Below are 14,724 nucleotides of genomic sequence, written 5' to 3' on the forward strand. Positions count from 1 at the left end.
CACAACGGAAATGTTTCAGGGGGACCTCAAAAAGTGAGGAACTCATCTGGGACCTGATTATTTATATCACTATATTACCTGATTATTTATATCACTATCACCTTTAAATGATACTATACTATCATTAAAAGGTGATAGTTCACCGATAACACCTCTGCTCTGACCAACAGCCACTGAACAAATAATCAGGTCCCAGATAGGTTCGTCACTTTTTGAGGTCCCCCTGAAACATTTCCGTTGTGGACAGATCTATATGCAGCGCGTTTGTTAGTTTGCAGCGCCTTCGTGTGTTCGCAGCACGTTACTGAGTTTGGTTGTGTTGTGAGAATTTGCAGCGCGTTTCCGTATTTGTGTTTGCGTTGCGAGGATTTGCAGCGCCTGTGTTGTCAAACGGATGAAGATGTTTTCTTAATTTGTTGTCGTTTTTTCTGTTTGCATGTGTTTTCTTAAGTTTGCAGCGCGTTGGCCTCTGTCGGCCACCGTACTGATCTACTAAACTTTTGGTCATTTCTAATTTAAAAGGTTTTCACTGATTTAACCTATTAAATTGGGTTTATTTTTTTTTACTTTAACTGGATTTTATTTTCAAATTTTAAAGGGATAGTTCACCCACAAATGAAAATGACCCACTCACTGCCATTATTAAGCTTGGCAGAGCCAGGACATTTTTTTAATCTAACTCCAGTTGTATTTGTCTGTAATAAGAAAGTCATATACACCAAGGATGGCTTGAAGATGAGTAAATCGTGGGGTTATTTTCATTTTTGGGTGAACTATGACTTTAAGCCAAAAATGTAGCTAATAGATATATCATTTTGTAAAACAAAACAAACAAAAACATTCTTGCCATGTTTTTAGAAATAACATGTTACATAAAACTAGACAGACGAGATGAAACCCTTCAGTAAAAACAAACATATAAGTGTTTTTATATAGATACTAAGTCAAAAATCTCAAAATTGCACATGAAAAAAACAATGCCTGTAGTGTCTTTTTATTTTCTTTCCTATTTTTCTTTTATGTCCAGTCTACAATCAATATGATCAAAATGATATGCCGTATAGGCAAATCCAAAGTTATTTAGGTACTATATTTAGAATGCAACTATATAACAACACCTTTTCAACCTCCAACAACTCAATCACAAAAAACGCGTTACATTTTTTTAATTTTTAAAAATAGTTGTGGGTGTGAAATTCAAAGTGGTTTAAAACATAATAAAAAATACAAATACAAATAAAAAAATACAAATAAAATGTTTTGTTGTTTCCTCAGTTGTACCTGTTCTCCTGTATAGACCTCTGTCCACAGGCTCTGTGTTATCGAGGTTACATGTTTAAGGTGAGACACTGCAGGTGAATAGGGTGAAAAAAAAAACCTAATAGTTATCACCTTACTTACCCAGATGATTGATTACATTGATAATAACAAACATTTTTTGTATTAAGTTTTCTAAAATGTTAGGTTTAAATATGCAAATGAGGCATTATTTAATTAAAAATGCAGTAATTTGCATACATTTCTAGTACAAAAATCTAAATACTGGATGAAGACAGTTTCAAAATTCTTGTTTAATTTTTTTTAAATATTAGAGTCAAATGTTTTTACAAAGGGGATTTTGAGTATCTCATTTTGTTACTCCATAATTGAGAAAAATACTTTGAACAGACAAAAACATGTATTTTTTACTATTTTTGGGAGAGTACAATGTTATATAATATATAAACAAATCCCTCTGTAAAAACCTTCAGGATATAGAAAGCAATACAAATGTGAAGTTTGATGTGCGTAAGTGCAACTGAAGTGGCGATTTATGGCTCAGTGTAGGAGAAAAAACTCATTTTGAGAAAATGGCCTTTAAAAATATGTATTGTAATTAAAATCTATTGACACAAATAGATAAAGTGCTATAAAAAAAACACTTAACAGTGTCTTTTGGGTGTTTTCTCTCCACTAGTCTGAGAAAAAAAAAAAAAAAAACACTTCATGAAAAAGCAAAAAGCCCAAAATCTCAAATTTCACAGGTGCATGAAAAAAACAGCGTTTTTGTCTGCAGTGTCTCCCCTTAATCACAGGCTGTATGTTTATAAATCCCATGTTCTATTTTTACAAGGTGGAATGTTTCTAAATCACAAGCTATGTTCATAATATTGAATGTTTATTCATCACAGGTTGTATGTTTATATCCTTACATGTTTATACATCACAAACTGTATATTTATTAATCACAGGGTCTGTGTTTATAAAGTGGAAAGGTTATTAATCACAGGCTGTATGATCATAAATCACAGCCTGTATGTTTATCATCATATGCTCTATGTTTACAAGGTGGAATGTTTACTAATCACAGTCTGTGCATTTCTAAATCACAGGCTGTTTATAAATCAGGCTCTATTTTTATAAACTGGGATGTTTCTAGAATGTAATTGAAATATTTTTTTAGTGTTTAACTGATATATTTTTAACATTTTAAGCATCATTGCTCCAGTCTTCAGTGTCACATTATCCTTCAGAATCATTGAATATGCTGATTTGCTGCTCATGAAACATTATCAATGTTGAAAACAGTTATGCTACTTTCAGTATTCTTTGATATAAAGTTAATTTGAAATATTTATTTCTGATTATTATTGCTTTTTATAATAATTATAAAAAAACTACTAGTACTATTCTCAGTAAATCACCTGCCAAACACACACACACAAAAAAAACACACAAACATTGTTAGTAAGATGTAAGATTTCACTTCACAGGCTCATGTAAAAAATCATAGAGTCGTGTTGCATGAAAACAATAGCTGTATTGTATTCACATGGATTGCATCATACAAAATTTACACTGAATAGAAACAAATCAAAGTCACAGGGAAGGAGTATAATACAGTATTAAATTAGGCTTTTAAGCAATTTACACCAAGTACATGTCCCATTAATCCCATTAAAAACAGAGCAGCAAGACCCAGACGATTGTGAAACATGATCATATAATTTTCTTTTAAGGATATGCGTGTGTAACATGACGAAATGAGGAATGTTCTTTAACGTTTTGATTGCAATAATGACAGTTTGACCTATTCTTAAGTTGGGCCGAAGTGAAGGCAGTGCTGTGATATCAGAAGGTCCATCTAGTGCCTCAGGAGCCAAAGCAGACAGACTGAAGCTGACATGATGGACAGTAACATCCTACAGGGGACCAGCATCATGCCTGTGTTTCCAGCTGAGGAAGAAAGATATTCCAGGTGATAAAGTGTAAAACACTTGGTAATCATGTAAACGTTGGTAAACACAGTGTTCAGGCTTACTTGGAGTGCATGTCTTTGATTCTTTGAAAACACCCATCTTGTCACTCTTCTTCACTGAGCTCAGCTTCTCCTGGCTCACCTCACCTGGAAAACATATTGTTAGAATAACAGGGTGTAAAATTTAAAAAATAAAACCTCATTTTCATTTTTGGGTGAACTATCACTTTAAATCAAAAATGTAACTAATAGATATCATCATTTTGTAAAACAAAACAAAACAAAACAAAACAAAACAAAACAAAACAACAAACAAAATCATTCTTGCCATGTTTTTAGAAATAACATAGAGAGACGAGATGAAACCCTTCAGTAAAAACAAACAAACATATAAGTGTTTTTATAAACACTAAGTCAAAAATCTCAAAATTGCGCATGAAATAACAATGCTTCGCCTGTAGTGTCTTTTTATTTTGTCCAGTCAGCAATCAATATGATTTTTTCAATATGAGTTATTTAGGTACTATATTTAGTATGCAACTATATAACAACACCTTTTCAACCTCCAACAACTCAATCACAAAAAAATTAGTTAATTTTTTTTAATTTTTAAATATAGTTGTGGTTTAAAGTTCAAAGTGGTTTAAAGCATAATAATAAATAAAAATACAAATAAAATGATTCTGTTGTTTCCTCAGTTGTACCTGCTCTCCTGTCGTATAGACCTCGGTCATACACCGTTCTCCTGTTACACGATGTTGTGCAAGATCACAGGGGTCTCTACGCTCCACCCGTGCATCAGATTACTGTGCAATTTTCCTTTTTTGTGACTTTTGAAAGGACGGGTTTGTTCATTGTTTTGACAGACAAAGCATACTGAGTCAGTTCAGGAGAGGAAAGCTACAATCAACAAGCTTGAAAAATATATGAAGAGACACATTCAAACTCCTAAAAGATTTAAAAGTGTAGCTTTCTTCTGCTGGCTCTTGTACTGGAATATATATGTATAATATTAATTAGAATTATTTAAAATTTTAATGTTAATATTGATGTCCTATAGTATATACAGTACATAATAGGGATAATGTCGGGGTTATGTTTTGTGTTTCTTTGTGTACTTTAATTTAGTTTATTTCTGTCATTCATTTTTTGAGTTATCCTGTTAGTTTGTACTGTTTCTAGATCAGTGTTCATGTCTGTGTTTATCAGTTATCATGGTTACTTATTAGTTCATTAAGTCACACCTGTTGTTTAACCCCTCATTTGTATGTGTATATCTAGTCCTCGGTTTGTGCTGGGATTGTTTGTTAAATATAACAAATAATAATGTGTCTGACTGGTCCAGCCATTACAGTAAACTTCAGCCCAAGCCTGCTGCTATAAAAGAGCCAAAGTCAATGCCACAGCCACAGACCCTCCCTGACCCTGGACTAACCACATCTGACCAGATGTGTGAGCCGGCAATAATGACTGTCATAGAGGGAATTCTGGTGGAGTACGAGCAGATGGATTGGATGGATCCCTTCATTTAAGTTGGATGTAGATGCATTAAACTCTGGGCCACTGAGTGATTTTGAGAATGATTGCACCAAGCCCATTTTGTTACCCTGCATCGAACCTGTTATGTCATCTAGCACTGTGTTACTAATGTATGTGGTTTTGCCCGGCCCTGAATTTCCTGTGTTCCCACAAGGTCTGCCCAGTCCTGTATCTCCTGTGTTTCTACTGGTTCCACCAAGCACCAAATCTGTGTAGGCACTTATGCTCCTGCCCAGCCTACCACTCCCATCTCTTCTTCCTGATATGTACCACCCTGAGAAGATAATTCTGTGTTCCCTGTGAGTGGGCCATTCTTGGATTGTAAGGCTGTCTTGTGTGTTCATGTTGATCATGTTTATTCATCCCTGCCGGCCCTGTCCAGTTCATTAGCCCTGCCTACACTCTCTCTTCTCAGTCTCCTCAGCTTCTTTTGCTCTGGTTACCATAAAGTCACCTCGGCCTGAGTTGTCTTCAGTCCATGCCTGAAGTGGCGATTAGTTATTTTTTGGACCTCTGTGCCCATCACTCCTCTTAGGCCTGGCACCAGTTGGCTCCGCTCTTCGCACCCTTGGCTCTAGCTGGGAATGTTGTTCCCTCTGCTTACACAGTGCTATTTCATCCCTCTGGCTTCCAGTCCTTCACCTGCATCTTGTCCATTCAACCCTTTTGGCTACGAGGGCTCCTCCTTCTCTCTGGTCCCACTTTGGTCCTTGGGTGCTCTGCTTCTGCCTCAGTCCTCCAGTGCCTAGGCTCCACCTCCACTAGTCACCTCAGAACTGCCCTGGCATTACCCGGTGCCTGCAGTCCCCTTGGCTCCACAGGACTTTCTCATCCCTCTGGTTCCACCTGGTTAGTGCTTGTGCCGCAGACTTTGTCCTTTACCTGCATCTTGTCCATTCAACCCTTTTGGCTATGAAGGCTCTTCCTTCTCTCTGGTCCCACCTTGGTTCCCTGCAGTCTCTGAATCCACCTTGGTTTTTTGCTCCCTTGGCTCCAGCTTGGACCGTTGCTCTCTTGGCTCCACAGGGCTTCCTGTCACTCTGGCTCCACCTTGGTTAGTTAATGATCTGCCAATGCCATGGACTTCCAATTCTTTCCCCTGCGCCTTGTCTCTCCCCCACTTTGGCTCTGTCAGCACCAAATCTGTGTTGGCATTGATGTTCCTGCCAAGCCTTTCACCTCCTCTTTTTGTTATTTGTACAAAAAGCCTGGATAGCCTTGAATATCCCTGAAAATCCTGACCAACCAATCAGCGTGCCCAATGCTACTACCGTATTCTGTGCTTGAGCGGAGGACGAGCTAGAAGTGGAAAGCAGCTGTGTTACGCAAGTGAGAGTAGAAAGTCCACCATCTTCAGTCTAACTTATCCATCCATGCTGGATCCCCATTGAGGTATAGTTTATATTGAGTTACTGTGTGTGTGCATGTGAAAGAAGTGAGTATTGACCATATATTTTATGTTGTGATTGAGAAATTGTCCGTTTGTTTACCAGTTCATAAGAGCAGTTGATTACCACATCCTGACTTTATTAATCTTCCTATTTCATATACAAGATGGTTATATATATATCGCACATTATCTCAATGCTGTATCTACGCTATTTGGAGATGATTATTATCATGTAACTATCAGCCGTTTGTCACATGCTTATGGTCGCGAATGCACTGTTAAACGATATTCATGTGCTAGTAGAGCCCATTAGTTCCACATTGGACGTCTGTTCCCGTCATTCCTCATAGGCTCCACCTTGGCCGCTATTCACCTCAGGTCTGCCCTGTCATTACCTTGTCAACTTCTAGTCCTTCACCTATGTCTTGTCCCTCCACTTCTTTAGATTTGTCGGCTCTTCCTTCCCTCAGTTCCATCTTGGTCATTGGGTACTCTGCTTCTGCCTCAGTCCTCCAGTGCCCAGGCTCCATTTTGGCCGCTAGTCATCTTGTGTCTTCTCTGTCATAGCCCGGTCCCTGCAGTCCTTTAGCTTCACCGTGACTCATTGCACCCTCTGCTCCAGCTGAGACCATTGTCCTCTCGGCTCCACAGGACTTCCTCATTTCTCCTTGGTTAGTTGTTGATGTGCCACAGACTTCCAGTGCTTCACCTGCGCCTTGTCCTTCCACCCCTCTTAAGCTCCTCCTTCCCTCCGGTTCCACCTTGGTCCTCGGGTGCTCTGTTTTCGCCTCAGTCCTCCGGGGGCCCAGCAGGACCTGGGTCTCCACTCTGGCTGGCTCTGTTCTGTCCAATCGTCTCCCTTGCTCTCACCTTCCAAGACTCCCCCATGGCCCCTCCCTTCCTTGTCTCTACCGTAGACGTGCATGCTGGCCCTTCCAGTCTGGCTCCTTTGTCGTCCTCACCACCCTGGCATCTGCCTCTGTCATCTTTTTCTTGGTTGGTTGTCATTGGTATGTCATGTGGTTGTTTTGTTTGTGTTACCTAAGAATGCTGAGCATCCTGTGTTTTTTTTTTTTATTATTAATTTTTGTTATTTTTGGTGTAGTTACAAATTAAAACTGTTACACCTAGATCCTGCCTTTCTTCATTCCTGCTGCAACCTGTGTGGAACAGATGGTGTGATAATGACAAAAACAGCATTGTTCCATCTTAGAAACATTGCCAAGCTACGTAATATTTTACCTGTTCTGGTACATGTTGTACCTGTCCTGCATCTTCAATAAACAAGCTACAGGTAGTCCAAAATGCAGCTGTCTTTACCAGGTCAAGAAAATATGATCATATTACCCCAATTTTACAGTCTCTGCACTGGCTACCCATTAGGTTCCATATCAGTTACAAAATATTACTTCTTACCTATACAGCCCTTAATGGTTTAGCTCCTGCATACCTAACTAGTCTTCTACCACGCTACAATCCATCACGCTCCCTAAGGTCGCAAAATTCAGGACATTTGGTAGTACCTAGGATAGCAAAGTCCACTAAAGGAGGGAGAGCTTTTTCACATTTGGCTCCCAAACTCTGGAATAGTCTCCCTGATTTGGGGTTCAGACACACTCTCTATGTTTAAATCTAGATTAAAGACTCATCTCTTTAGCCAAGCATTCACATAATGTATCTCAGAACCTTGTAGTTCAGTTGCATCTGATCAAATGCACATTAACATTTTTTTTATCTTGGGCTAAACACATAACACATAAACATAAACACATTTTTGCTTGGTTGGAACAGCAGCTACGCTAATTATTTCTATTGCTATTGTTTCTCTGTTTCTGCCACGGTATTTAACATGGATTCAGAATACCCAAGAAGAGATGATGCCAACCCCTCAGAGGACCTCTGATGATGCCAGCCTGGAAATAACATACAGCACTACAAAATTTTGCTACAAGTTTGATTGGAACACATAATCGTTACAGTTATTAGTGTCTATTTGATTACATCATTACTGATTTTAACATACATCTATACCATATGTACATCAAGTTGACATACAGTAGTCACCACTAGTAAGCTACTAAATATATTGTAGAAATCTACATTTTCTGTACAGCTGCTTTGCAACGATTTGTATCATGAAAAGCGATATACAAATGAACTTGAATTAAACTGAATCATATAAAAAATAAAATTTTAATAATGGTCCCAGTAAGTAAACTGTACTTTTTTTTATGTGAGTACATAGTAGTTAAAGCCACCTAATATAAAGTGGGGCCATTTATATTTACACATTATAGAATATATATTTGTATAACAGATATTAATAGAATAGTATATTGCATAACAATATATTATTCATTTATTTACATACCATTAAACATTAAGCTACTTTTAATTGTTGGTCTTTGTTTCATTGGTCTTTGGTCAATTTCTCGCAATGTGCGCCACGTTTTTAAAAGCTGAAGCTGAAAACAATACTTTAAAAAGTGACAAAGTTGCACTTCATCTTCTTGCGTTTGTTTACCTGACACCAGATAATTGACCTGCTGGCATTTTCCATCAGACCCTTGTGAAGGAGAACCAGGTAAGATGGAAACTCTGGATATGTTGAGGTTCAACACATCTGCCACTCTCTTACGGAAATCATACCTGTACACAACAGCAAATGTGTTTAAATAAAACATGTATTGCTCATGCAAAATATATATTTTATATAATATAAAGAGTGACATGTGATTAATCTTTTATGCTTTAAAGCAAGGGTGTCCTGCAGAGTTTAGCTCTAACTTGACTCAACACACGTGCCGGGAAGTTTCTAGTATACCTAAGACCTTGATTAGCTAGGTCAGGTGTGTTTGATTAGGATTGGCGCTAAACTCTACAGGACACCAGCCCTCCAGGAGCAGGATTGGTTACCCCTGCTTTAAAGGACAAAAAATAAGTAAATATACACAATATAATATGAAGATCTGAAGAATATACCTGCTAAAGGAGGACATTTTGGGGAAGATCTGCATGGCGGAAGGAGATTCTGGTTGAATATCTGCACATGCGGTTTTGGCGTTATTGAGTCTGAGAACTAATGACCTCTTGACAACTGCCGGGTAAAACATTGAGACCATTTCTATGTATAAGAACTATTCCAATGCATGAAAATATATCTGCACAAGTGTTAAAGTTTTTCACATCTGCTACCTGTGAAGTCTCCGGCCAGCTGCAAGAGAATGTCACTGTACAGTTGTCTCTTGGTAAGACTTATGGATCCATGTCTGCCCGTCAGATCTCCAACCACACAGGACAGAGCCCTGACCTGAGAACAGTTGTTCATCTGAGAGAGAATGATATCGGTCTTAATTATTTTGCAGAATATTTTTACAATTCAATGAGAAAATAAGCATTTCTTACATTTGTCATACTGAATGGATTATATGTTTCTCCTTCACCAGGACATGTACCATCTGATCCAACCGGCTTATCTGCGATGTACCAAGAAGCCTCTGCAAGCTAGAAACCAATAACAGAATTCCTCATATTAAATTCTATAAAATTTCATTGTGGTAGCTAATATGACTAAGATAAAATAGAACTTACATTTGATGATTGTGCTGCCCGCACATCCACTTCTAACATAACGTCACCATAGCTGCCATCTGGAAAGGTTAGCTGGGACTAAAGACATGTACAGTGTGTATAAGCAATAATTGAGGAATGGGTTAAATGGATGGGAGCAAAGATAAAAAAATAAAAAATAAAGATGCTTAAATGTACCAAATATTCTGGACAAAATGTTTTATAAATATAAAATCATTAGTCATTGCTGTAAATAATGTGTATCGTTCTTCCGCATACAACACCAAGACCACAAAACAGCTGCAGGTTTGCTGTGGGGCATGTGACAGATCCATCTGCCTGCATACCGTCCCAGCAGGAGAAGAGCTGTACCCCTCCACAACCACAGCCTCACCCAGTAACCCATCTCCCCTCTCCACCCCATCCTCCTCTATCCAGCATTATTAGCAGCGTCATCTTTTTGTGGCAGATTTAAAGTGATGGTAGATTTAAACCACTTTAGTGTGGGAGAGAGTGGAGATGAGGGAAATACTTATTTTTCACAGTTCCCTGTAATTTAGCTACCATAGGAACAGTGGAAGCAATTCAAAACAGGCAATTCAAGCCATTTAGCAAAATGGTCCTGGCAACCAATCCGAAAGCCAGAAGAGTTTTTAGATCACCTTTAAAAATCAGTTTATACGATATATTTTTCTTTTTACCATTGTCACTGTCCCAGTTACAGCACCACTGAACATGGCCTTGGCGATCACCCAGTTTCCATCTGGGAAGTCTTCTGCTGAGATATTCGCACACCTCATTCTGTAAACAGTGAAAGAAACCATTTTAAGTTGACCATGTTCAAGTAAGTTTCAAAATTTTCTATCCACATTCCTAAGTGAGTCTGTTTTTATTTTTATTTTTTCTGATTAGATAAACACTGAATGATGTGTGTAGAGGAATGAGCTGTGTGAATCTTCCCACACATGCTTTCATGACAGGTTGGTTTCTAGCTATTTCAGATATCTGAAATCTCATATCTCACGTTGCACAAAAACAGATTTTTTTCCAGAATACTCAATTATGCCTTTTGGACAGATAATTAAAAATGATCTTTTGGTCAGTTAAAATGCGGCAGATTGCCAAAGAGGAACTGAGAAAATAAGACAAAATGCAGAATTGGGACAGCTGTATCACAATTGCACCTGCAGTTGTTTTCCTGTCTCACCTATTTATGGTTCTGCTTCTAAGAGAAGTAATATCTTATATTCAATTTAAAGGTCAAAGTGTTGTGCCAGGTGACTGTTTGAGGATGTACGATTCGTAAAGGAACTAACCTTGAGCCGTTGGTGTAATGTAAGGCCAAAGAGCGGCCAATTATGCTGTTCGGTCCTGAAAGTGGAATATTACCATCTATGTACTGATTCTGCAAGTTGTTCTGACCGGTCAGTTCTCCAAACTTCCCGCTAATGTCTCCAATCTCATACTGGTCAACCGTCCCATTCCCTGGTGTTGGAGATAAGGTTACGTTCACAGAAAACGGGTTGAAGTGTCCCATGATGTTAGCATCCGAGCAAGGTTCATGGACGCTCTTGATGGGAAGAATATGGACGTGGTAGCCACCGGCTTTTGCGTTAAGCCCAGTAAAGGAGATATTTAGGATTGTTGGTCCTTGGGGAGAAACTTGAGAGAATCGGACTTGACCTTCAGAGGTTCCAGGTCCAAGCCAAGAATCAGAGCGAGCCGAGGGAAAACGGTACAAGGTAAGATTTGCACAAGTGATCCGTGGACCTGTTTGGTTTGGACCGTGTATCACCAAGGAACGTCCAATCATTCCAAACATCCAAGAGGTGGTGTCAGTAAAAAAGTTCTTGGTCGCCACCGTTCCCATTTCTGACTGTAGGTCCAGAGTCTTGTGCTTGCCAGAGATATCCCCAACTTCACAGGCAAAAGGGCTGTCGGGACCACAGTTCAGCACATATACACTCTCTGTGGTGTCAATGTTGTATGGATTCCAGTGTCCTCCAGTAGACAGACAACGTTCTATGTCACTGTCGGTCTCTGTGCTAATGGGATAGTTGTGGACGTGCCAGTTGTGCTTCACCGTAGAAGGTGCAGAAAGTTGTCCGTAGGATAGGTCCATGAATACAGAGACATCAGAATATGAATCACCACTGAGTTGGGTGAAGAGGACCGTCCCCACAACCAGACCACGGAAGGCAGCCTTGGCAACAGTCACTTCGCCGGGGTAGCCGATACTTGCACAGGCAAATCTGGTCGACTTAGGCATGTGTATCACAACAGAGCGACCTACAATGCTATTCCGCCCAAACAGAGGTAGGTTCCAATCTGTGAAAGTGGCTTGAAAGTTATTCATATTCTCCAGAGATCCATGCTTGGCACTCAGATCTCCAACCTCAAAGAGATCATGAGTGGAGCCTCTTGGAGGCGGATACCCTGGTGCCTGAGTATTCACATTAAACGGGTTCCAGTGACCTGCAACGTTGTTGTTACTACAGCTGCTATCAGATGGAGATCTCATCTGAGGTAGAGGAAACTCATGAACATGGTACGGCCCAACTCTCTTGTCCAGGTTTGTCAAGTTAACAATGAAGGTGGTGAGTTCGAACGGAGATGCTTGACGAAAAGCGAAGTAGCCTTTAATCCCTCGCATGTTCACATCAGCGCTAACTACCTTTACTGCAAGGGTTCGGATCTCTGCACACATGTAGCCTGAGGTCAAATTAAGAATGGCGAAGCGGACATTTGAGTTGAAAGTGGATACTTCCAATCGAGACTTTACTGGTTCTAGAGGTGTTCCTACATTGATAATGCCCAGCTTTGTAAGATTCTTGGGATCCAGGCTACCAAGAAGTGCGTTGCAGCTGGTGGCAGAGCTTTGTGACACCAAAATCGTGACATTTGGAAAAGTTTTGGTCTGGTTGACGTTTCTTAGATCTGAGAGAACCCGTGCCCCTGCTTCTCCCGTAACTTGTCGGATGTAGATGTTTCCAGCCACGGGAGTGAAAAAACGTGCCTGCCATGTTCCTACCTGGGACTCTGAAGTAAGTCCGGCACAAATCCTTGTGCCATTACATGTGTCCACCAGCACTGAGAGGGCATCCAGACTAATGTGCTGTTCAAATAAAGTGGATACATTCACAGCAGCCTGAGGCTGATCAACAGAAAATGTGAACACACTGTCTCCTATGTGCGACTTTTGGCAGGGTGACGCAAAATGGCCGTACATAACCGGGAACGTAGTAAGTGAGATATTTAATTGACAAGTGCCGGTTCCTGTGAGATTAACGGTGGACTTGTGCTCTGTGGAGTCGAAGAGAATCCAACCAGTGACACCCATCATGTTCAAGTCAGCCTGATACCGCACACATGACACAGAACCTAAACAGAGTCAATGAAAAAAAAAACATAACAAAAGCATGGTAGTTTTCAAGAAGCCTACAAACTATGATTTCAAGCATTTTAATGTTAGCATATCACATGCAGGTTTATCAAAAAGGTCAGTCAGATGCTGTCTTCTATATCATCGGAATATTCTTAGTATAATCTGAGATGTCGAGTCATGCTTCCAGTGTAAGATTAGACACTATTACTCATGTCCACACCTCATCTGTTATGTCTACACTTGTTGGACACCAATAACGCTGATTAAAGGACATTATTATCAGGTTTAGATGCTCTCAGGTGGAAGGCTTCAGGTGTCAGTGTGTCAGCTACAAACATGATATTTCTAAGAAATCCTCTAAAAAGAACATTGGGGACTGTCCCAGTGAATTCAGGAAATTCAGGTTTAATACACGAATAAATAATGTCACAATTGAGCTCAGAGTCATACTGAGCAGGTAGGTTTATCCAAAACTCATTTTCATGGAAGCTTGATTTTAATGTTCCACCACTTTCTCTTGTGCAACAAGTATGAAGGTTAAATTTAATGTTTAACTCATACAGATTAACAATGGATACAGCTTTAACTAAACTGACTTGAAGAAATTGGTTTAATATTAGCAATATTTTAAAACTATTACATGCAGTAAAAACTAAGCATGTACATTTTCTCACATACATCAACCTTGACGTTTGTTTACAGTGCCTGTTATGCATTTACCATTACGTTATACCTAATGAAACACTAAGTATCGCATACAAACAATAGTATCACTAGATCACTGAATAATTTAACCATTCTTAAGCAATTACAGACTGTCACATGCTGATATGCTAACAAAAAATGTATAATTCTCAAACAGTATCCAATAGTAGAATGCAAAATAAAAAAAGTGACACAATATGATGCAAATTAATTTTTTTTTTTTTTTTTTTTTTTTTGCATTTTCTTGGCAAAAGGTTTCCAAAAACTCACACGTGAGTGTCAAAATGCTTTGAACATCCAATGTTGGGATGCAAATCAATTTTTCTGAAAAAAAAAAAAAATTAATTAAATAACAACTTACCCCACAGGATGAACAGGGTCAAAACTCTTTGCAGAAACATGTTGACAGCTGTTGCTTGTGTGTGTGTGTGTGTGTTTGCAAGCCAGAGGTAGAACGTGATATGGACAGTTATGTGTGAGTAATTTCACAAGGAAAACCCCTCGGTGTGTGTCTGCAACCCTCTGTACAGGAGCACGGCTATATTAATGTGTTCTTATCCGTGCTCGTGTGTGTGTATGTGTGAATTCCTTGCTGTCTTAGTGTGTGGTTGGTTTGAATGAGACTCTGGCTAGTCTCCTCTGTAGACTCAAGGGAGGGCAGCGGAGGGAGTGGCTTCCCAACATCCTGTGTTCACGCTTTTCTTGACATAAGTACAGCTGACATAACATTCACAACATCATTCAAACCAAGGAAACATAGTTTTGCAAGTTTTTCCCTGAATAAGGGTTGATGGAAATGACAAATACACTACATGGAAATAAATACACTTAACATTTTTGGGAGCAGACAAGAATTTGCCTAAAGTTTACTTACCCTCAAGACATCCAATATATAGA

The 14,724-nt window shown here is 39.2% G+C and overlaps 1 protein-coding gene across 1 annotated transcript; it reads right to left on the reverse strand.

The window, feature by feature from the left end:
• Positions 1-2,832: 2,832 nt before the first annotated feature.
• On the reverse strand, positions 2,833-13,112 carry cusr (Copper-only SOD repeat protein). Its single transcript, XM_073844823.1, has 9 exons — positions 11,054-13,112; positions 10,439-10,538; positions 9,759-9,836; positions 9,573-9,671; positions 9,363-9,495; positions 9,150-9,264; positions 8,692-8,816; positions 3,302-3,385; positions 2,833-3,216 (listed from the first exon to the last, which is right to left on the reverse strand). Exons 1-9 carry the CDS (start codon positions 13,078-13,080, stop codon positions 3,125-3,127), a joined length of 2,853 nt encoding a protein of 950 aa, XP_073700924.1. The 5' UTR covers positions 13,081-13,112; the 3' UTR covers positions 2,833-3,124.
• Between the last annotated feature and the right edge of the window lie 1,612 nt (positions 13,113-14,724).

The sequence above is a fragment of the Garra rufa genome, chromosome 7 (assembly GCF_049309525.1).
Source record: "Garra rufa chromosome 7, GarRuf1.0, whole genome shotgun sequence".
Classification (NCBI taxonomy): Eukaryota; Metazoa; Chordata; class Actinopteri; order Cypriniformes; family Cyprinidae; genus Garra; species Garra rufa.

Coding starts and splice junctions, on each gene's coding strand:
- cusr (XM_073844823.1), bottom strand. CDS start 13,080: ATGATGGGTGTCACTGGTTGGATTCTCTTCGACTCCACAGAGCACAAG. Junction 10,539..11,053: donor CATTACACCAACGGCTCAAG/GTTAGTTCCTTT, acceptor CACTGTTTACAG/AATGAGGTGTGCGAATATCT. Junction 9,496..9,572: donor ATCCATTCAGTATGACAAAT/GTAAGAAATGCT, acceptor ATTCTCTCTCAG/ATGAACAACTGTTCTCAGGT.